Source organism: Galeopterus variegatus, unplaced genomic scaffold, assembly GCF_000696425.1.
Source record: "Galeopterus variegatus unplaced genomic scaffold, G_variegatus-3.0.2 Scaffold2719, whole genome shotgun sequence".
Taxonomy (NCBI): domain Eukaryota; kingdom Metazoa; phylum Chordata; class Mammalia; order Dermoptera; family Cynocephalidae; genus Galeopterus; species Galeopterus variegatus.
Window position 1 is genome coordinate 32381 of NW_007728830.1, and position 22378 is coordinate 54758.

Consider the following 22378-nt stretch of genomic DNA (forward strand, 5'->3'; position numbering starts at 1 on the left):
TCGGGTCACTGGGTGGGACCCAAGGTGCTGGCTTGGTGTGCCTGGTTGTGGGAGAGAGGTCTGGTCCCCTTCTTCATGCCCTGGGTGGGCTCTGAGGTGCTGGCATGTTGTACTTGGTTGTGAGAGGGTGGTCCAGTCCCCTTCTACATGCCCCAGGACTGTGGGCGGGCTCTGAGGCACTGGCTTGGTGTGCCTGGTTGTGGGAGAGAGGTCCAGTCCCCTTATCCATGCCTCAGGTCCCCAGGTTGGCCCTGAAGCGCTGGCTCAGTATGCCTGGTTGTGGGAGACAGGTCCATTCTCCTTCTCCTTGCCTCGAGTCCCCAGGCAGGCCCCAAGGTGCTGGCATGGTGTGCTTGGTTGTGGGAGGGTGGTCTGGTCCCCTTCTCCATGCCCTGGGACCGTGAGCAGGCCCCAAGGCAATGGCTTGGTGTGCCTGGTTGTGGGAGAGAGGTCCAGTCCAATTCTCCATGCCTCAGGTCCCCGGGCAGGCCCTGAGGCACTGGTGCAGTGTGTCTGGTTGTGGGAGAGAGGTCCAGTCCCCTTTTCCATGCCCCAGGTCCCTGGGTGGGCTCTGAGGTGCTGGCATGTTGTACCTAGTTATGGGAGGGTGGTTCAGTCCCCTTCTCCATGCCTCAGTTCCCCAGGCGGGCCCTGGAGTGCTGGCTCAGTGTGCCTTCCCCTTCTCCTTGCCTCAGGTCCCCAGGCAGGTCCCAAGGTGCTGGCGTGGTGTGCCTGGTTGCAGGAGGGAGCCCCAGTCCCATTCTCCATGCCTTGGGTCCCTGGGTGGGCCCTGAAGCTCTGGTGCGGTGTGCCTGGTTATGGGAGACAGGACCATTCCCCTTCTCCTTGCCCCAGGTCCCTGCGTGGGCTCCGAGGTGCTGGCATGTTGTGCCTGGTTATGGGAGGGTGGTCTGGTTCCCAACTCCATACCCTGGGTCCCTGGGTGAACCCCAAGGCGCTGGCTCAGTGTGCCTGGTTGTGGGAGAGAGGTCTGGTCCCCTTCTCCTTGCCTCGGGTCCCTGGGCGGGTCCCAAGGTGCTGGCATGGTGTGCCTGGTTGTGGGAAGGGGGTCCAGTCCCCTTCTCCATGCTTCAGGTCCCCAGGCTGGCCCTGAGGCACTGGTGCAATTTGCTTGGAAGTGCGAGTGGGGTCCGGTCCCCAGATCCAAGCTTCCAGTTCCCAGGCAGGCCCCAAGGTGCTGGTGGTGTACCTGGGCCGGAATTAATTTTTTCTCCTTTGCTTCTAACACAGGGAAACCTCCTGTGGGAACCAGTACTTGAGCTGTGTGGTTGCTTAAATTGCTACTTTGCTGCTGTTTCCTTAGGGAAGGCTTTTTATGCAGCACAGGTTATAATGGTTGACTTTATAGGTACTTCCGGCTCTCCAGAGACCCGGTGGATCTGTGTTCTGTAGAATCTCTGATCTGGGTCTGAGATTTTTCATCAAACTGCACCCCATGCAATTCTGCATTCCTGACCAGTCTCCTCTGAGTGGTCCTGTGCTGATTGGGGGGCAGATCAGCTGTCCTTGCTGTGTCCCAGTGTTCCCCTTGTGGACACATCTCCCCCACCCCTATGCTCCGAAAACTTCCCATGGGATGGGCCCTGCCCCAGTCGCTTGTGATGACTCACCAGCCTCTGAGTGGCTCCCTTTATTCAGTTGTTCTGGCTCCTCGCTCCTGCGTGGGTCCACGTGAACCCTATTAGTGGTCTTGCTGTCCTGGGGGCCGTCAAGGCCCTCTTCTCTCTTGCTGCCTCCGAGTAACTCCATCTGAAGGGCACAGCTGTGGCTTCTGTGCTGGCTCCTGCTCCATGCACTCAGCAGCTCTGGCCTTAAAGCAGCCACGGTCTGAAATGCTCAGAGCAGCTTTTTCTTTCTCTCATCATAGTTCCTCCCGCCTTCAGGAACTCCGTAGGTTTCTCCTCCTCTTCCCCTGAGGTCCAGCGGCCCCAGCTTGGCTGATGTTACATTTTTATAGGTGTAAATTTAGTTGATTTGTGGGAGAGAGTGATGCTGCAGACTGTCTATTCCGCCATCTTGATTGGATCTCCCTACATGTTTGTATTTTTAGCCCCGTACTTGGCAAAGTGCCTGATAAACAGCTGTTCAGAAAATGTTTGTAGAATGAATGAATAAATTTGAGGGGACAAGAGATTGAAAGTTGAAGAGTCCAGATAAGGAGTTTCTTAAAAGTAAGGAGGACTTGGGCCGACCCTGTGGCTCACTTGGGAGAGTGCGGGGCTGGGAGCGCAGTGGCGCTCCCACTCCAGGTTTGGATCCTATATAGGGATGGTTGGTGCGGGCAACACCAAGCCAAGGGTTGCGATCCCCTTACCGGTCACAAAAAAAAAGAAAAAGGAAAAAAAAAAAAAAGTAAGGAGGACTTGAACGAGTAGAAGGGTGGTAAAGAAGCAGAGGAATGGGAGAATTATGTAGAGTTGAAATGAAAAGGGACTTAGAGAATAATAGTGTAATTTTTATATCTTTGAATACTTGATCCATCTTTATCAAGTGATGATAGCCTAAGAGATAACTCTTTCAGAATCATTTTCCCGATGTTGGTTCTAAATTATTTACAGTAGAAGTCCCCAATCTGATCATTATAAGACATAACTGGATTTGTTCGTTTTTTCGACATGATTGTTAAGCTAACACTAGCTGCAGGTAGGCACTTCATAAATGTTTTTTGTCCGCCCTATCTGAAGTTGCCTCTCTTACTTTCTATTTCCTCACCCAGTTTATCTCCTTATACTTATTACAACATGTAAATTGTCTTTTTTGTTTACTCTCTGACTCTTGACAGAATATAACCTTCTTTAGTGAGGGACAATATTAATTGAATGAGTGAAATTGGATGGGGAAGTATTTTAGGCAGATTTTAAATAAGGATTGAACAAAAAGTTTCTTTTTAGCTCTGTTACTGTCAGACTTAGTAATTCAATGCCATGAACGTTCATTTTGTCGTACATGCACTGTCTTACAACAGCTCCAAAAAAGCCACATTTTATACCTATTGGTTAACTGAGACTTAGCTAAATAAATTTGCAGCATGCTAACTACTTGTTCTTTTTAGAAAGATCCTAAATCTCTAAAACTAAGCCATATTTCTAGTGGCTGACGATATACCTTTCTCTTTGTTCATGTTACTTTCTTCTTTCTGGCGTTGAAATTTTAAATTGTTTGTGGATGTGCGGGAAGGAACATGAAAAAGGAAAAAATAAATACAGATGGTAGTAGCTTCATCGATATTGCACCTTGGGAATTGTCTTAGAGGAAATTACGGGCTCATGGTTGGAAAACAAATTTACCATTAGGGTGGGGAATCCCCAAGACTACCCCCAGGTTCAGTGATTGGCGGGGAGGACTAATAGGATTCAGCACATTGTTATACTTAGGACTGTTTATTACAGTGAAAAGATACAAAGCAAACCCAGCAAAGGGAAAAGGCACGTGGGGTAAAGTCTGAGGAAACTAGGTGCAAGATTCTGAGTCCTCATCCACTGAAGTCATCTAGTACTTAAGTCATCCAGTAACAAGTTTACAGGTGTGAAATGTTTCCTACAAAGGAACCTCACTAAAGACTCAGTTTTTACAGGGAGATGGTCACACAGGTGCTCTCTGCCTAGCACATACCAAAATTCCAGACTCCTAGAAAAAAAGCAGGTGTTAGCATAAATCATATTGTTTGCACAAACATTTTAGGCATAATGAGCCATTCTGATCAGGGGATAGTAGAAACCCTCCCCAAATCCAAATCCCAGTCTTCAGATGCCAGCCAGCATTGTAAGTAGGACTTTCAAAGGATAGCAGTCTCAGGCTTGCTGTATAACTTTTCGTAGCACCGTCTCATACCAATCATAAATATTCTAGCAACCTTAGTTTAGCCGTTGGGAAGACCCTGGATTTAGTTAGACTTATTTTTTTTCAGTATGTGGGGGCTTAGTGCTGCACTGATGCTTTAGGTGATAGTTTCCATATTTATAAAATAAGGATAACTGGAAATTCAGAGACATTAAATGATTATCCGTGGTGTAATACCTAATAATGGAAAAGAGTTGGGATTTAGATCCTTAAATTTAGACCTCTTAATTTAGCTATCTACCTAGCTGCATAGAAGAAACAAGTAATCTAAGTAAAAATTTTCGGTCACATGCATTTTGAACATTGACAAGACAGAACTATTTAGACATGTGTATTGGCTGTATTTCATTTCCAGTAATGTCCTGATTTCTTCAGCTCTGGTCAAGGCTTATTATCGTTAAGAATGAATGAATTTTTCTCTTTCCTTCCCAAGGAAAATCTAATATAATGGATGCACTTAGTTTCGTAATGGGAGAGAAAACAGCTAATTTAAGAGTGAAAAATATTCAAGAACTTATTCATGGAGCACATATTGGAAAACCTGTTTCTTCTTCTGCAAGTGTAAAAATTGTGTATGTGGAGGAAAGCGGAGAAGAGAAAACATTTTCAAGGATTATCCGAGGTATTTTTTGTAGATTTTTGCTTATGTCATTTGATTTTTTAAGATTTAGTCAGATTGCCCATTTTTTATCTTCTTTGAAGGGTGATTATTGTTATTCCACTGGCATAGTGAACTAGAAGGGTTTTTTTTGTCCTCTTCAATAGAAAATCTCAGAGGCAAGTAACAGAACGTATTTGATTCTCCACTAAGACTCTTCTTAAGCAGACATAACAAGGGTACTTCAAAATCTTTCTCCAGACTTTTTGAAGTACCATGGTATTTATTCAAATCCCCCTACTGTCAAATAGCATTTTTATATCTGGATATTTGGTTAAGATATAAGGAGCCTACTTCAAAGACAGAGAAGTCATAAAAGTTCTTCCTGAGGTTCTTTATGTTTATCTGGTTTTAATATGATGAACTAATTACATGCATACTTTTGGCTTGTATAGACACTTTTTCTTACCTTGAAAAGCAACTTGAGTGAAATGTTTGAATTTGTATTTTGTGATTTATTCATGAAGTCCCTGTGTTGTCTGAATAAACAAGATTTAGAGTTGCTTATATATTTTTTTTTATCCTGTGGTAGGATTTCACAGAGCCTCTATAAATAGGTATTTTTCTTTTTGTTTTGTTGTTACTATTCAGTGTCCACCAGAACATTTCTAATGTATTAATGCTGTCTTATTAACCTCCCCCAAATTCAATCATAGATGATTTTATTTTATTTTATTTTATTCTGTGTTGTCTGAATAAACAAGATTTAGAGTTGCTTATATATTTTTTTTTATCCTGTGGTAGGATTTCACAGAGCCTCTATAAATAGGTATTTTTCTTTTTGTTTTGTTGTTACTATTCAGTGTCCACCAGAACATTTCTAATGTATTAATGCTGTCTTATTAACCTCCCCCAAATTCAATCATAGATGATTTTAGAAGTACTTATTATATACTTGTACCTTAATGTGTAATTTAAATATCTCACCCCTTTATCACCCAGCTATATTCATTGGCTAGTTTTCTCACTTTCTTTAGATTTTTAACTCAAACGTTTCCATCTCAGTAAGGATTCCTTTGCCCACCCTATTTAAAATTGCAAAGCCTGTCCCCCCTACACAGAAACTTCCATTCTACCTTCCCAGCTCATTTTTACTCCTTAGCACTTATGACTTTCTCACATTCTATTTATTTTACTTGCATATCTTATTTTTGTTTGTCTTCCTGACTAGGATATAAGTTCCTTGAGATCAGAAATTTTTATCTGTTTTGTTTACTGCTGTAGAATAGTCCTTGGCATATACGAGGGTCCTGCATAGAAAGATTTGTATTATCTTTCAATTCTGTTTTTCCATGAACTTTCTGAAGTACCCTCGTAATAGACACTCAATATTTGTTGGCTGGTTAAATGCAATTATTAACATGTATATGATTATATTATTGCATACCCGGCCATTTCAATAACAAAAATAATTTTATTAAACTTCATTGGTTGTGGAGATATGTCTGATATTTATGTTTCCTATTTACATTTATCCTTTTATATTAGGAGGACGCTCAGAATTTCATTTTGATGATAATCCTGTGAGTCGTTCTGCTTACAAAGCAGAGTTGGGGAAGATAGGCATAATTGTCAAAGCACGAAACTGTCTAGTTTTTCAGGTAAGTAGCTGTAGTAGTTTATGGGATTCATAGTTCTGAAAATACATCACTATATTTTATATATTCGTGTGCTTTACTTTTTTAAAAGGGAACTGTAGAGTCGATTGCAATGAAAAAACCCAAAGAAAGAACCCAGTTTTTTGAGGAAATCAGCGGCTCAGGAGAACTGATGCGAGAATATGAGGAAAAGAAAAGAAAGTTACAAAAAGCTGAAGAGGATGCACAGTTTAATTTTAATAAGAAAAAAAACTTAGCTGCAGAGCGCAAACAAGCAAAATTAGAGAAAGAAGAGGTAAGGTGTCATGAAGATGTAACCAAGTAAGTGTTAGATACAAAAACTTTCTATTAGAATTGCTAGCTATTGGCTTGGAATTACTAAGAAGATTTCCTCAATAATATAAGAAAAATAGAGCCCAATATTCAGTAAAGATAAACTTTTTGATATATCTTTCACTATTTGGGTATTTGGGTTCTTAATCCCAAATAGGCAGGACAGCCTGAACTAAAAAATGTCTGATTTTCTCGACTGAAAACACGCTTGATAGGCTTATATCTTATGTAGCAGAGGCTCTCAAACTTTTGGATCTTGACCCCCTTACACACTTAAAAACTATTGAGGACCACAAAGAGTTTTTGTACATGTGGATTTTATTTACCAATACTTACTGTATTTGAAATCAAAACTAGATATTTTAAAAATAGATTTAATGGTCCATGTAAAAAATACCAATAATAAACTCATTACATGTTAACATAAATAACATTCTTATGAAAAATAACTACATTTTCCAAACAAATTAATTAGAAGAGCAACATTGTTTTGCATTTTTATGGTCTCCTTAATGTCTGGCTTAATAGAAGACAGTTAACTTCTCATAAATACTTAGCATTAAATCTTTTTGTGCTAAGGCCTAGCAGTTTTACCCACCATTGGTTTTTACACCATCAGTGCAGGTGTCAACACACTGAAAAAGGCAAATGATGTCTTAGTATTACTATGAAAATAGTTTTGTCTTCAGGGACTCTCTAAAAGGGTCTTGGGGACCACTAGGAAATCATGGCTGCAGTTTACAAATGCTGTGGTATTGCTCAGTACCCTTCACAATGCCTAGTATGAGGGGTCTTCATGAAATTCATGGAAAGATTTGTATTATCTTTTAGTTCCATTTTTCCATGAACTTTTTGAGGTTCTGTATAGTGTGCTTTGTCTGTGGTTGGTAATTGTTTGCATTTAGAGTGATCTTTTTCAAATGCAAATCGGATCCTGTCTTTCCCTTGCATAAAACCTTCCAGTGTAGTGCTTCCCACTGCACTGAGAATCTAATCTCCTATCCTGCCTACTGATCTGGTCCCTGTTCTCCTCTCAAGCCTAACTTCTTCTGTTTTGCTACCCTGTTGACCTTTGTTATATGTTAAATACACTGAGCTCCCTTTTATCCTGGAGCTTTTGCTGTTTCCTCTGCCTAGATAGCTGTAAGCCTGATTTTTGCATGGCTGGTACTCTCATACAAATCTTTATAAAAAAGCCTTTTTCTTTTCTCAAGCAGGCATTTGCTGTCCACCGTCCTCATCCCCTGCCCCAATCTAAATTAGCATCCCCTCTTGTACATCACCCTGTATTGTTTCTTTTGTAACATATATTGCTGTACAAAATGATCTTGCTTATTATGTTTGTTTGTTTATTCTCTGATTCTTCTTCCTCTACCTCAACCTATTCAAATAACTGGAATATAAACTTTACAAGAGCACAGTCTGTCTTGTTCTTCACTATATTCCTAGCAGCACATAGAACAGGGCCTAGCACATAGTAGATACTCAATAAATATTTAAAGAAATAAATGAAAAGTCGATGTGTTTCTTATTAGTGGTTGTATTAGTCTGTTTTGTGTTTGTTGCTATAACAGAATACCTGAGACTGGGTAATTTATAAAGAACAGAGGTTTATTTGCTTATGATTCTGGGACAGCTGCATCTGGTGCAGGCCTCAGGCTGCTTCTACTCGTGGTGGACAGCTGCAGGCAGCTGGTGGGGACAAGCAGATCACATGGTGAGAGGAAGCAAGAGAACGCAGAGAGAGACAGACTCTCCTCTTCTTTTAAAGCCCTCAGAACCACACCCCTCACCACCATTTTTACTACTGCACTGGTCCTACAATCCAATCACCTCTTCAAGGCTCTACCTTTCATTTACCATAATAGGATTTCCCACCCTCTTAACAGTCACAGTGGGGCTAAGTTTCTAATACATAAAAGTTGAGGAATACAGTTCAAGCTTCAGTGAGTTTTGGGAGGACACAATGCAATCCACTACAGCGTGGAAAATCTCTATTTCTTCATATTTTTTAATGTTTATACATGTCCTTCATTTTGTCAGTAAAAAGGGGTGGCAGCAGTGAAAGTCAGACTGTAATATTCACAGTATAGTAAAATAACTTACAAAATTATAGAACTTGAAACATTATAAGGACAATTAGAATAGTCCAACTTCCTAATTTTTTACAACATCCTGGAAGATGACCATTTACTTTTTACTTGGAATACTTCCTTGATTAGGAGCTCTCCTTGAGGAAGTTCATTCCTTTATTTCTTTATTAATAGCACAAATGTTAAGGAAATTCTTCCTTTTCACCTGTGATTAAGAACTATAATTGTCCTGTTAGTTCTATCAGTAGGAAAATTACTTTCTGTAGCAGGAATTTTATGTGGAATCATTGAATTTAAAGTTGCTAAGGACCTTATAAGTCACAGAAGGCTCTTCCATCAGTTTACAAATGAGGAGGCTGATGCCAGAAATGTTAATGAACTTGCCCAACTCCTCAAGAGAAATGAGATTAGGACCCAGGTTAGTGCCACTCCATTGTTCTTACCACCACACAACTGAGTGCATAAATAAAAAATTAATGGTTCACTGGTTTAATTTAGAAGTGTATTTCGAAAACTTCCCTAAATAGTGCTACTTTTGGCAAGAATATTGTTTCTTAGTGACATAAGTGAAAATTTATTAGAGATGATTTGTTGGTACAGTAGTTGGGTTATGAAAGGTCAGCTTAAATATACTCACTTTTTACTACTGTTGAATTGTACTCTTTTATAGGCAGAACGTTACCAGAGTCTCCTTGAAGAGCTGAAAATAAACAAGATACAAGTACAGCTTTTCCAATTATATCATAATGAGAAGAGAATTCGTTTTCTGAACTCTGAGTTAGAGCGTGTGAATAGGGATTTGGGTATTACAAAAGAGTCTCTTTCTCATCATGAAAACATAGTTAAAGCCAAGAAAAAGGAACGTGGAATGCTAATGAGACAACTACAACAGACAGAAAAAGAATTAAAGTGAGTTTTTAAAAATAGGTAGTAATAGTTGGGTTTTACGTAGATTGATAGAAAATAAAAAATAAATGACACTTTGAAAGTTGACTTTTTAAAATAAGCTTTTTACTTTGGAATACTTTTAAATATACAGAAAAATTATAAAGATAGTACAGAGTTCCTATATTCCCCACACTGTCTCTCCTATTATTAACATCTTAGTGTGATATATTTGTCAGAATTAATAAAGCAGTATTGACACATTATTATTAACTTAAGTTCATACTTTATTCATGTCTCCTTAATTTTTGCCTAATGTCCTTTTTCTGATCCAGAATACTGTATTATATTTAGTTGTCTGTTTCCTTCAGATTCTCTCTGAAGCTATGACAGTTTCTCAGACTTTTCTTGTTTTTGATGAGTTTGACAGTTTTGAGCATTGGTCAGGTTTTTTGTAGAATGTCTCTCAATTGGGATTTGTCTGATAATTTTCTTATAATTAGACTGGGGTTGTGGGTTTTGGGGAGGAAGACCACAGAAATAAAATGCCATTCTCATCATATGGCATCAGAATGTCAACATCTTATAGATGTTATAGGATATTTCATATTCTATATTATATAAAATCAACATAATATCACTATTCATGTTGACCTTGATCACCTGACTTTGTCAGGTTTCTCTGTTACAAAGTTATTCTTTTATTTTCCCCCTTTTCATACTACAGTCTTTGGAAGGAAGTCACTAGGCGTAGTCCACACTTAAGGAATGGGAGTTACGTTCTTCCTTTCGAGGGCAGAGTATCTACATAATTTATTTAGACTTTGTCTGCACAGGAGATTTGTCTCTTATTTGTTTATTATTTATTTCTATCAGTATGGATTTATGGATATTTGGGGTTATAATCTAATACTACATTGCTTATTTTGTTGCTTAGATTACTGCAGTTTATATTATCGAGAACTCTGAGTTGGCTCCCATGTGCCTTTGACATATCCCATCATTGTGATTTTGGTTTTGGAGCAATTCCTTACTTTTTTGGCACTGCAAGATGTTGCAGGCTCATTTTATATGGGCCAGTCCTAGAATTAGCCTGCCCTAGTCTATATGAGCTTGCCCAGGAGTCAGTAATTTCTTCAAGGAGTTCTGGTCCTTTTATTGGTATTAGGAACTAAACATCTGGGTGCTAGGTGTGCTCATTCCTACTGGATGTCTTTGCTTCTAGGCTTTCTCAGCTGACAGAACTAAGAAATATGTGTGTGTATACTAAGTCTTGTAAATATACATATCTATAAATATTTCCATATATGATTATCTGTATCTTTATTGAACTAAACATGAGTTCATATTGTCTCTCAATTTTAATCCGTTACCACGTGGATCATTCTAGCCTTCTCTTTCTTATTTATAACCTCCCATTTCAACAGTGAGAAACTTGGCTTCCACAATCTGTCATCCTTTTGCATTATTCCAGTAATATGTATAGCAGTATCAGAATTGTTCACCCATACCTCCATGGGAAGCAACTTTATATCTGAAGTACAACCCCTCAGTAAGGTTGTTTATACATTTGTAATTCTTTTGTCACATTCTGTTCCGTCTAGGATCTCTCTAAGTGATTTTTAAAAAAATTTGCTTACATTAAGGTTCACCCGGGCCGGCCCGGTGGCGCACTCGGTAGAGTGTAGCGCTTGGGAGTGCAGTGGCGCTCCCGCCGACGGTTTGGATCCCATATAGAGACCGGTCCGCTCACTGGTTGAGCATGGTGCGGGCGCAACACCGAGGGTTGCGATCCCGTTACCGGTCACGAAAAAAGACAAAAAGGAAAAAAAAAAAAATAAAGGTTCACCCTTGGTGCTGTCAAGTTCCATAGGTTTTGATAAATTCATAGTGTCATGTGTCTGTCATTACAATATCATACAGAGTAGTTTAACCCCTCTTAAAAAGTGCCCCATGCTTCATCTGTTTATCCCTCTACCTGACCTTGCCCAACTTCTGGCAGCAAGTAATCTGCTTATAGTCTGAAAGTTAATTTTTAGAATTTATTTTTTAATGTGATTTAATCAAAAGGACTTCTTCCCTTTATATATTAAAAAAAATTAATTTCCTTTAAATCAAACTTTTTTCTTTTTAGATCTCTTGAAGCACTTTTAAATCAGAAGAGGCCTCAATACATTAAAGCCAAAGAAAACACTTCTTACCACCTCAAAAAATTAGATATGGCTAAGAAATCAATAAAGGACAGTGAAAAACAATGTTCTAAACAGGAAGATGACATAAGAGCCCTGGAGACAGAGCTGGTTGATTTAGATGGTGCATGGAAAAGTTTTGAAAAGCAGATTGAGGAAGAAATCATACATAAAGGTCGAGATATAGAACTGGAAGCCAGTCAGGTGAAAAAGTCAACATATGGGAAATCTTTTCTATCTATTGTTTCAACTTCTCCTTTCAATTAGAAAACATTTAAAGGATGTTCTCTCTGTCTGATATTTTAAGAGATTATCCTCAGAATGTAAATTATGGGGATTAAAATTTTTCAGCCTATACACAGAATTTATTCTTCAGACTAAGCTATTTTTTATAAGATTAGATGGCATTATTACACTTATGAGTTAAAGTCCTAGAAAATACTTCAACAAGGTTACATGATGTCATTTTGTAGTATAGAAGTTAGGTAATTAAGTTACTATTTTTAAGGTAGTTATTTTTTTCTCATATAAAAACTTAAAAGGTCAGATTATATGTGGCTTTGAAGAGACATCATTTAATTGACAAGAGGGAAATTGATTACTTAAGGTGATTTAAAATGTTCAGTGATAAATTAATATCCAACTTAGTATATGGGATTTAATTATAATAAATCAAGAGTAGATATCCAAGTATACGTAATTGAGAGTTTCAGATATTTTCTCAACTAAATTTTTGTCATTTATCTCTTTGTTCATTTTATGATAATCTTACATCACACTATATGTACCAAAATAATAGTGACGATATCAGTAAGAAAGAAATATATCATTTTCTCTAGATTCCCCTTTCTCTTTTAAGATTTTCTGACAGGAATATTATTATAGGATTTGTTTTGAATACCTTGTTGCTCTATATAAAGTTTTAAATAAAGAGGGTTTTATATTATGGTCACATTATTTTACCTGGATAAGATGGCCAATATGATCCAATGTATATAAAACAGTCTTTTGATAAGATTAATTTTCTGCTAGTATCATATAAAGAATTTCCTGTCATGTTTCTTTAAGTGAGTTAACGATGTTTCAATGCTATTTATATAGGTGGATCGTTATAAAGAACTTAAGGATCAGGTAAGAAAGAAAGTAGCTATAATGACCCAACAACTGGAAAAACTGCAGTGGGAACAGAAGGCGGAGGAAGAAAGACTGGCATTTGAAAAGAGGAGGCATGGTGAAGTTCAGGTACCTCAGTTTGTGCAGTGATGATTTGGGATTATCCTCAGTGACATTTTATTCCCTTTTTGTACTAATATTTAAATATATAAATGGATTTACATCAAACATAAGCAATTAAAAAATTTCCGGATTACCTGTTATACTGCTTAGTATTATTTAGGTGATCTTTTATATTTAAAATATATTTGTCTGCCTTCCTCCTCTACAATGTAAACTCTGCGAGAGCAGGGATATTTGTTTTATTCACTGATGCATCCCAAGCACCTATGATAGTTCCTTTTCCACAGATGATAGTCAATAAATATTTGTTGGATTACTGTATTTTACAGATGAGGGGATCAAAGCACAAAATGATTAAGCTAAGTTGACTAAGGTAATAAGGGGAGGAACTAGGATTTAATTCCAGACACTTTGTCTTCAGAGTGAATTTCCTTCACCCTTATAGTATACCATCTCATTTTAGTCTTTGTGATTTGGCAGATGAAAATACAAATATGGAAGGTGCTGTATATGATAGTCCTGTGAGTAGAAGAGATGGCGGTTTGTGCCAGGAGAAAAACAAAGATAGTAACAGAGCAGGAAATATTTTTAAAACATTTGTATAATTGTATAATTTGTATCACATTATAAAAGAATACACTGATTTCTAAAAATACATATTTTACATTTTTGCCTTTGTGCATGTTAATTTCTTTCTGGAGTAACCTATTCATCTTTAAATGTTAAGTTATATAGTTACCTATACCACAAGGCCTTCCCTTACCCTCATTTTCTCTCCACCCCACTTCCAAAAAAGAGCCAAAAATAATTTCTTCCTCATATAAGTATCCATTGTTCTTAACCTGTATATGTCTAAGGGCTTTTATCAGATTGCACAGAATTTACAATTGATTGGTACAGCTCTACTAGATTGGAAGCTTCTTAAAGGCAGGATTCATAATCATGTCCATTGTAAACCTTGCACTTAGTAGATGTCAATGAGTGTTGGTTGAACTGATGTTGCCTTTTGAATATAAAAAAGAAATAACATGTCAGGGTGGAGATAGATGGAGAAGAGCTGTACCTAAACTGAGTTCCCACAGGACCAATGACTCCTTTCACAGATAGGTAACTTTTGAAAGGTAGCAAGATCTCTGGTGCTGGGCAATAGTTGGTTTTCCCAGACAACTAGCATCATCAGCCATCATCTCAAATCCAGAATGCCTAGTACCAGGGTAGTCTGCTTATCCCACATTATGCGTCCAGCAAAGCACCCAGGTCCTGACACACCTCCCTGTGGGATGGTGAGAGTAAATGGGACCCACACCTTCTCTTCTCTTTTTGACCCTGGTCTTTTACATTTTTCTCCAGTAAATCCTACTCTTCAGCCTAAGCCACATCTGAAATTTGTTCGAGTCACCTAGATGGTGTCCCCTAAGAGACCCACTTGGCATGTTAAAGTAATGACGATCTAGCATGACACAGGCTCTGGGTGTGGCCAGAGTAAAGGCACAAAAGTACCTGTTCCCAATTGGCTGAACTTGGTACTCATTGATTACTCTTGTTTTTCCCTCTCTGAATGGAATTCTTAAATGAGATAATAGAATTTCAATATGGGAACTCTAATTTCAACATGTGTGAGTTCCTTCAGAAAAAGAACTGTTTTGCTCATTTTTATAACTCTGGCACCTTGCATAGTAGAGGTTTGTTCAGTAAATTTGTGTGATAAGTGAGTAAAACAGGATAATTATCTTGGAATACGCTTGTCCTTTTCCACTTGAAAACTGTAGTATTTTCTTTTTTTTTTTCTAAAAGATGACCGGTAAGGGGATCTTAACCCTTGACTTGGTATTGTCAGCACCACACTCTCCCGAGTGAGCCACGGGCCGGCCCGAAAACTGTAGTATTTTCTTTCCTGGTGGTATACTGAATAAGAATTGTGTTTTTACTTTCATACATTCCTGGTTTTAGATCATTTAGTAATGGAGTAAGACAGATCGATCTTGTTAAAGTATGCAGGATTAATTAGATGTGGGAAAGGTTAAAGACATGAAACCAATTGGAGGTTACTACATATGGGATTTTTTCTAAAAGATGACCGGTAAGGGGATCTTAACCCTTGACTTGGTATTGTCAGCACCACACTCTCCCGAGTGAGCCACGGGCCGGCCCGAAAACTGTAGTATTTTCTTTCCTGGTGGTATACTGAAAAAGAATTGTGTTTTTACTTTCATACATTCCTGGTTTTAGATCATTTAGTAATGGAGTAAGACAGATCGATCTTGTTAAAGTATGCAGGATGAATTAGATGTGGGAAAGGTTAAAGACATGAAACCAATTGGAGGTTACTACATATGGGATTTAATGATAAAATGAATAGAGCAAGACTTTTGTGAAGTCCTTTCCCCAAAAGCCTGTAAGTTGCCCTGTAAGTTCCTATATGATTTTAACATTAAACCACTCTACTATAATTACTTATTTGTCTCTCTCCCACCAGACTTTACTCCTTGAAGGCAAGGACTCTATCCTGTTCATTACCGTATCTCTAGTTCCTACCACATGGTAGCCAGTGAATAAATATTTATTGAATGAATTAGTTTGAGGGACAGATAAAAACTGTGTAGATGTTTGAAAATAATCCTCTTGGACTTCAAAGCTACCTGAGTGAAATAGCTGGAGATCAAATGTCTAGCAAATGGTGGAGTCAAGATTTAAACCCTGATCTGTGCAACTTCAAAGCTCTATACCAGACTGCCCTTTCAAAATTAAAATTTGCTCTCATAAATATTTTCATATAGTTATATTTGATGTATTTCAAATTTACAACAGCTCACAATGTTATAGTATGTGTTAGGCATGTAATTTAATTTGGTAGGAATTGTTGTAATTGATTTTAGGTTTCCTTTCCTATTTCAGGGAAGTCTAAAACAAATAAAAGAACAAATAGAAGATCATGAAAAACGAATAGAGAAGTTGGAGGAGTATACAAAGACATGCATGTAGGTAGAGTAAAAAGACACTCAGCTTTCTTACATCTCAAGTGTCTGGTTATTTCTGTACACCAAATGAATGCTCCCACTGTTATAAAGTTCTCACTCCTCCACTGTTTTTTCTTTTTTTCCTCCATTTTTCATTTCATTGTAGATTGTTAAAAGATTATCCTTAACTACATAATAAATGAAATATTTAAATTTTGAAAATATAAATGTATAGGGGCCGGCCCGGTGGCGCACTGGATAGTGCGCCGCTTGGGAAGCGCGGCGGCGCTCCCGTCTGAGGGTTCGGATCCCACATACAGACCGGCTCCCGCTCACTGGCTGAGCGAGGCGCGGGAGCAACGCCGAGGCTTGTGATCCCGTTGCCGGTCCCCGGTCCGGTGTGGGGGCAACACTGAGGGTTGCGATCCGTTGCCGGACACGGAAAAAAGACAAAAAAAAAAAAAAAAGAAAATATAAATGTATAATAGTAGTGAAACTTTTAACTTTCTTTTGGCATTGATACTTTTAATAAAAGTAGTGGGTTATGTTATGAAAGCTAATGCAAGGGTACTTCAGAAAGTTCATGGAAAAATAGGATTAAAAGATAATACGAATCTTTCCATGAGCTTTTTGAAGACCCCTCATACAACCCAAGTATTCTGCCACTAAGAGTTTCTTTTTAATTGGCATTTCCTTATTATTAAGCTCATGAGGATTGCTCTGGTTATAGTGATCTATCATTATATTTCAGTGTGCAGAAATACGTATCTTTTGGATCAACAAAGAATGATCAAAATTGTTTTTGCCTTCATTTGGTGTGAGGTTTATTGTATTATATTTTTTTATCTTTTTCGTGACCAGTAAGGGGATCGCAACCCTTGGTGTGGTGTTGCCCGCACCGCGCTCAGCCAGTGAGCGCACTGGCCATTCCTATATAGGATCCAAACCCACGGCGGGAGCGTCGCTATGCTCCCAGCACGGCACTCTCCCAAGTGCACCACGGGGTCGGCCCAATCTTTTAAATATTAATAGAGCACTACTCCATTCACCTGCAATGCTAGACAAGAGTGCTTTGTATCTGGTAATTCCTAAATTTTGGCTTTTCTTTTTGCTATGTAATTTGTTGTTGTTATCATGTAGGGATTGCTTGAAAGAGAAGAAAGAGCAAGAGGAAACCCTAGTGGAAGAAATTGAAAAAACAAAGTCAAGAATGTCTGAGGTTAATGAAGAATTGAATCTTATTAGAAGTGAATTGCAGAATGCTGGAATTGATAACCATGAGAGAAGACGTCAGCAAAAGAGAGCAGAGATTCTGGATCACCTTAAAAGACTTTACCCAGATTCTGTGGTAATTAGAATGAACAATTAAAACAAGGCTAAGCTTTCCTGTTTGAAAAAATACATTCTTATTTGGAATTATAAATATACCATTATTAGGAAGCAAAATTATTTCAGGAATCTTTAAGTTTTGTGCTGACAATTTATATTTAAAATATAACAGTAAATAATTAGGGTAAAATGTAAATTACTTCCAGTAGTGTCTAGATAAGTAATTACTGGGGAAAAGCATAGACATGAACACAGTACCCAAAAAGTCTGAGTTATTGCATGTATCCCCAAAAGACATGGGTGCCAGGAAGTAGTTTGAGCCTCCCAGATGCATGGACTCAAACCTCATGTTCTTCATTGTTTCAGTTTTTTTAAAAAAATATTTTTTCAGCAGACGTCATTGGTATATTTTTATTCTCTAACTATGCATTTAGTATTGCTAATGTATTTTATTAACCAAAATACAATGTTACTTGGGGGTGTCACCCTCACTGCATTATTTCCTTTGGTATCGGGGCATCTGACTTGCTTGTCACTAACATCATTGTACACTGTGCAGTCATTTTATGATGGCCTGTTTTTAGCATTTTACACTGTTAACCACTTGATCTGTTTTGAAACACCTGCCATTGGCCTCCATGGTAACACACTGTCATGGTTTTCCTTGTACCTCTTTGGCCACCCATCTTCATCTTCTTTACAGTATCCTTTTTGACTTTCTGACTCTTACATGTGGTTTTGACATCTGGATAATGATGGAGGAGTAAACCTGGGTCACAGAATCTTTTTTCCACAATTTCTAACAAAATGACACAAACCTAAACATATCCTTTTCAACAACCAGTCAAACTAATGTTATAAACCTAAAAAATGGTGATAGTCCAGGATATTAAAAAATTGAAGTGTAGCATTGCTTTTTAACTCTGCCTAAGCCAAGTGATAAGTTGACTATTTCCTAAAATTCTCACTTAGTATACCTTAATCTAGCAAGAAGCAAACTTATCTATATTTTTTGCTCTTTTAACTGGAGGGAGTTAGACTAAAACCTGGTGAATCAGGAAAGGTGACTCTCTACTGCTCTCTGATGAAAATGAAGACTCTATGGCTCCTCATTAAATTGAGAGGCTATTTTGAAGCTCTTTCCAAAGTGGATTTGTCCTTCTCCCCCAAGGTAGAAGAATCTTCGTATAGGATATTAATTTAAAAAATCAGAAGAAAGAGCAGAACTCAGGTATTCAAACAAAGCGTAATCTTACAAAGCCTTAGCCGAGCTCTCACTTACGTTGCCCTCCAACCCCTGAGGTGGTGGGAAGGCGGATAAAGTAGGAAATACTCTGTACCCGCCAGCTGCCAAAAAATAAAAATAAAACTGATTAAAGAAAAACATATATATTTTAGGGCCAGCCCATGGCTCACTTGGGAGAGTGTGGTGCTGATAACACCAAGGCCATGGGTTCGAATCCCATATAGGGATGGCCAGTTAGCTCATTGGGTGAGCGTGGTGCTGACGACACCAAGTCAAGGGTTAAGATCCCCTTACCAATCATCTTTTTTTTTTAAAAAAAAAAAGCATTCTCACTTGGTATACCTTAACCTAGCAAGAAGCAAACTTATATATATTTTTTTGCCCTTCTGACTGGAGGGAGTTAGACTAAAAAACTGGTGAATCAGGAAATGTGAATCTCTAATGCTCTGTGATGAAAATGAAGAGTCTACAGCTCCTCATTAAGTTGAGAGGCCATTTTGAAGCTCTTTCCAAAATGGAATTTGTCCTCCTCCCCCAAGGTAGAAGAACCTTGGTATAGGATATTAACTTAAAAAGTCAGAAGAAAGAGCAGAACTCAGGTATTCAAACAAAGCATAATCTTTTTTTTTTTCCTTTTTGTCTTTTTTCGTGACCGGTAATGGGATCGCAACCCTCAGTGTCACGCCCGTACCGCGACCGGCAATGGGATCCCAACTCTCGGTGTCGCGCCCGCACTGCACTCAACCAGTGAGCTGACCAGTCTCTATATGGAATCCGAACCCTCGGCGGGAGCGCCGCTGCACTCCCAAACGTCACACTCTACTGAGTGCGCCACCGGGCTGGCCCCAAAGCATAATCTTACAAAGCTTTAGCTGAGCTCTCACTTACCCTGCCCTTCAACCCCTGAGGTGGTAAGGAGCATGGATAGAATAGGAAGTACTTATTCCATCAACTGTTGCTCAAAGGAGTTAGCCTTCTCAGTTCTTTGGGAAAGGTAATCAAGAAAAAGTTGTCTGTCTACAGCCATACCACCCTAACCATGTCCGATCTTGTCTGACCTCGGAAGCTAAGCAGGGTTGGGCATAGTTAGTACTTGGATAGGAAACCACCTGGAAATACCGAGTATTGTAGGCTTTTAAAAAAAAAAAAAAGAAAAAGAAAAAGAAAAGGTTATTACAGCAAGTGAAAATAAACACAGTTGCCCTCATTAAACCGAAGCAAGATGAAAAGAATCACTATGGCAGCTACAGCTATAAGTATACGTAATAATAAAGAGAAAGAAAATATTGGAAAATATTTAGAGGTCTAAGAGTCCAGCCTAGAAGATTATAGAACAAAATCCCCCATTAAGTGTTTTATACTTTGCATAATTTAATAAGAGCTTGAATTCATAAAACTAGGTTCAAATATGAGGGAAAACAATAAAATGAAAAGGAAAATGCAGAGCTAAGAAAATAAATTAGGAACAAACATTATTACTGAATAATAATTAGTTAGCATTTGGTTAATAAATAAAATAGACTAATAAGTAAATTAATAAGAAGTAGCAAGGAATGCTAAAGCAGCAAGGAATGAGCTGCACAGCTGAAAATCAAATTCTTGACCCAGAAGAAAGGCTTGTGATAATCACAGGTTAATGGAAAAGAAAAAAACAGATTTAAACAATTAGAGCAAAGATAATAAATATGAAAAACTATGATGAGCTATCATAAGGAAATTGTGTTCCTGAAGTAGAACCTGATAAATGGAAGAGAGTCCAAAGAAATACTATTAAATCTTCAGATATTCTAGAGACTTTTGATACAGGATAGTTGACATTCAGACATTTTCTAGGAAAGTTTTTGAATTTCAGTCTAATTCTTGACCATTTTCATATCTTAGCTCAAATAACACTTCTTCATGGGAAGCTTTCCCTGACTTTTTAGGCCAACCTGGTCTCTTTTATATACTCTCAGAGCACTCTTTTTTTGTCACAGTGACTAGATCTATTTTGTACATGCATGTGATTATTGTCTTCCTTACTAGACTGAAAATTGTGTGAGGTCAGAGAGTATCTGTTTTATTCAATAATGTTTATCCAGTGTCTAGCTTAGTACCTGCCCATAGTAGGTGCCTCATAGATTCTTGTTCAATAATTAGGGAATGAATGAATTTTATTTAATTACTATAGTTTTAGAAAATATTTGAGTACTTTGATAAGGTTAGTCCCTCTATATTACTCCTTTCTTTTCTTTTTTTTTTTTCCCTTTTTGTCTATTTTCATGACCGGTAATGGGATCGCAACTCTCAGTGTCGCACCCGTACCGCGACCGGCAACGGGATTGCAACCCTCGGTGTTGTGCCTGAACTGCGCTCAACCAGTGAGTGGACCGGTCTCTATATGGGATCCGAACCCTCGGCGGGAGTGCCGCCACGCTCCCAAGCGCCGCACTCTACCGAGTGTGCCACCGGGCCGGCCCTATTCCTTTCTTAAATGAAGTGACATGCCTAAATGGACATTTCATAATAAAACTTAGGTCCATGTGAATAATTACAATGTTATAATTTTATAAATTACTTTTTGTCTATGTTGCTTTGTTATTAGAAGACAGTAAATTATATGTTCCTCGCTAATGTGTTTGTTTTTCTCTCCTTTCTTGAAACCTGCTAAGTATGGAAGACTGGTTGACCTGTGTCATCCTATTCATAAGAAATACCAGCTGGCTGTTACTAAGCTTCTTGGCCAGTACATCGTTGCCATTGTTGTAGCCTCTGAAAAGGTAGCGAAAGATTGTATTCGATTTCTGAAGGAGGAAAGAGCTGAACCTGAGACATTCCTTGCTCTAGATTATCTTGAGGTAAGAAATTTGTAATGTTTGGTATTTAGTGGTGATAAAATCTTGTCTGTTAAAGTATGTCTTTATTGCCTGAAACTATGGTAGTGACAGAAAAACATCGTTGCCAATTAGCCAGTCATTTGAATGGCTGTGTTAATGTATTGGCAGGCAAAGAATAATATCAAGTAGCTGCTATCTTTCTTGATATCGCATCATTTTTTCCCTAATCTAGTTTTGTCATAATTCTATCTTGATGATTTTGATGCCTTTGCTCTAGCAGCGCACCACTCTGCATACTAGCCAGCAATGTATTTTGTTCTGTAGCAAAGTACAGATGCTCCTCAACTTGACCATGGAGTTATGTCATGGTAAACCCATCGTAAGTTGAGAATATCATAAGTTGAAAATGTATTTAATACACCTAATCTACCAAACATCATAGGTTAGCAACACAGTGCACTGCAGAGTATCGGTTGTTTACTCTTGATCACGTGGCTGGCTGAGAGCTGCAGTTTGCTGCCTCTGCCAGCATCACAAGAGAGTATCATACCACATACCACTAGGCCAGGAAAAGATTGAAATTCAAAATTTGAAGTACGGTTTCTACTGAATGTATATCACTTTGACGCCATTGTAAAGTCAAGAAGTCATAACTTGAACCATCATAAGTTAGGGACCATCTAGACAGGAGATGGATAAAATATATGGTCTGTTGGTGAAATGTCAATTCAGTCTCTATTGTGAATATTTGGTCTAATGTGTCAACTCTTGGTGGGGCAGGCTAAATTTTGAGCCTTGAGGTATGTGTTGAGATATGTTCACATATCCAGAGTCTAAATTCCTGAAGCAGGAACTCTATCATATCATAATTGATATCATTTGTGATTTTTTTTATTGCCTACCAAAGATATTCTATTTGATCCAGCAGTCAAGACCCTGAACTGCAGGCAGTGTGCATAGTGGTTAACAGCACATGCCTTAGAGTTGGACTGCCCTGAGTTTGAATCTCAGCACTACTTCTAATTTGCTCTCACTAATTTGTTCATAATTTTTCTGGGCATCAGTTTCTTCATCTATGAAGTAGAAGAATTAATTCTTACCTTATTGGGTTATTGCAAGGAATCATTACATGTAAATCACCTGGCACGGTGCGTGCACAGAGGAGGGGCTCAGCAAA

At 38.4% G+C, this 22378-nt stretch overlaps 1 protein-coding gene across 1 annotated transcript in view; it reads left to right on the forward strand.

Moving 5' to 3' along the window:
• The window catches only part of LOC103598719 (structural maintenance of chromosomes protein 1B), an 87633-nt gene that overhangs the window by 10043 nt on the left and 55212 nt on the right, over window positions 1-22378 (forward strand). Inside the window, exons 2-10 of the mRNA XM_008582764.1 lie at window positions 4295-4483; window positions 6008-6120; window positions 6209-6412; window positions 9214-9452; window positions 11563-11821; window positions 12719-12859; window positions 15749-15831; window positions 16951-17158; window positions 21037-21222. Of these exons, the coding sequence (XP_008580986.1) occupies window positions 4295-4483; window positions 6008-6120; window positions 6209-6412; window positions 9214-9452; window positions 11563-11821; window positions 12719-12859; window positions 15749-15831; window positions 16951-17158; window positions 21037-21222 (1622 nt within the window). The remainder of the gene's footprint in view (window positions 1-4294; window positions 4484-6007; window positions 6121-6208; window positions 6413-9213; window positions 9453-11562; window positions 11822-12718; window positions 12860-15748; window positions 15832-16950; window positions 17159-21036; window positions 21223-22378) is intronic.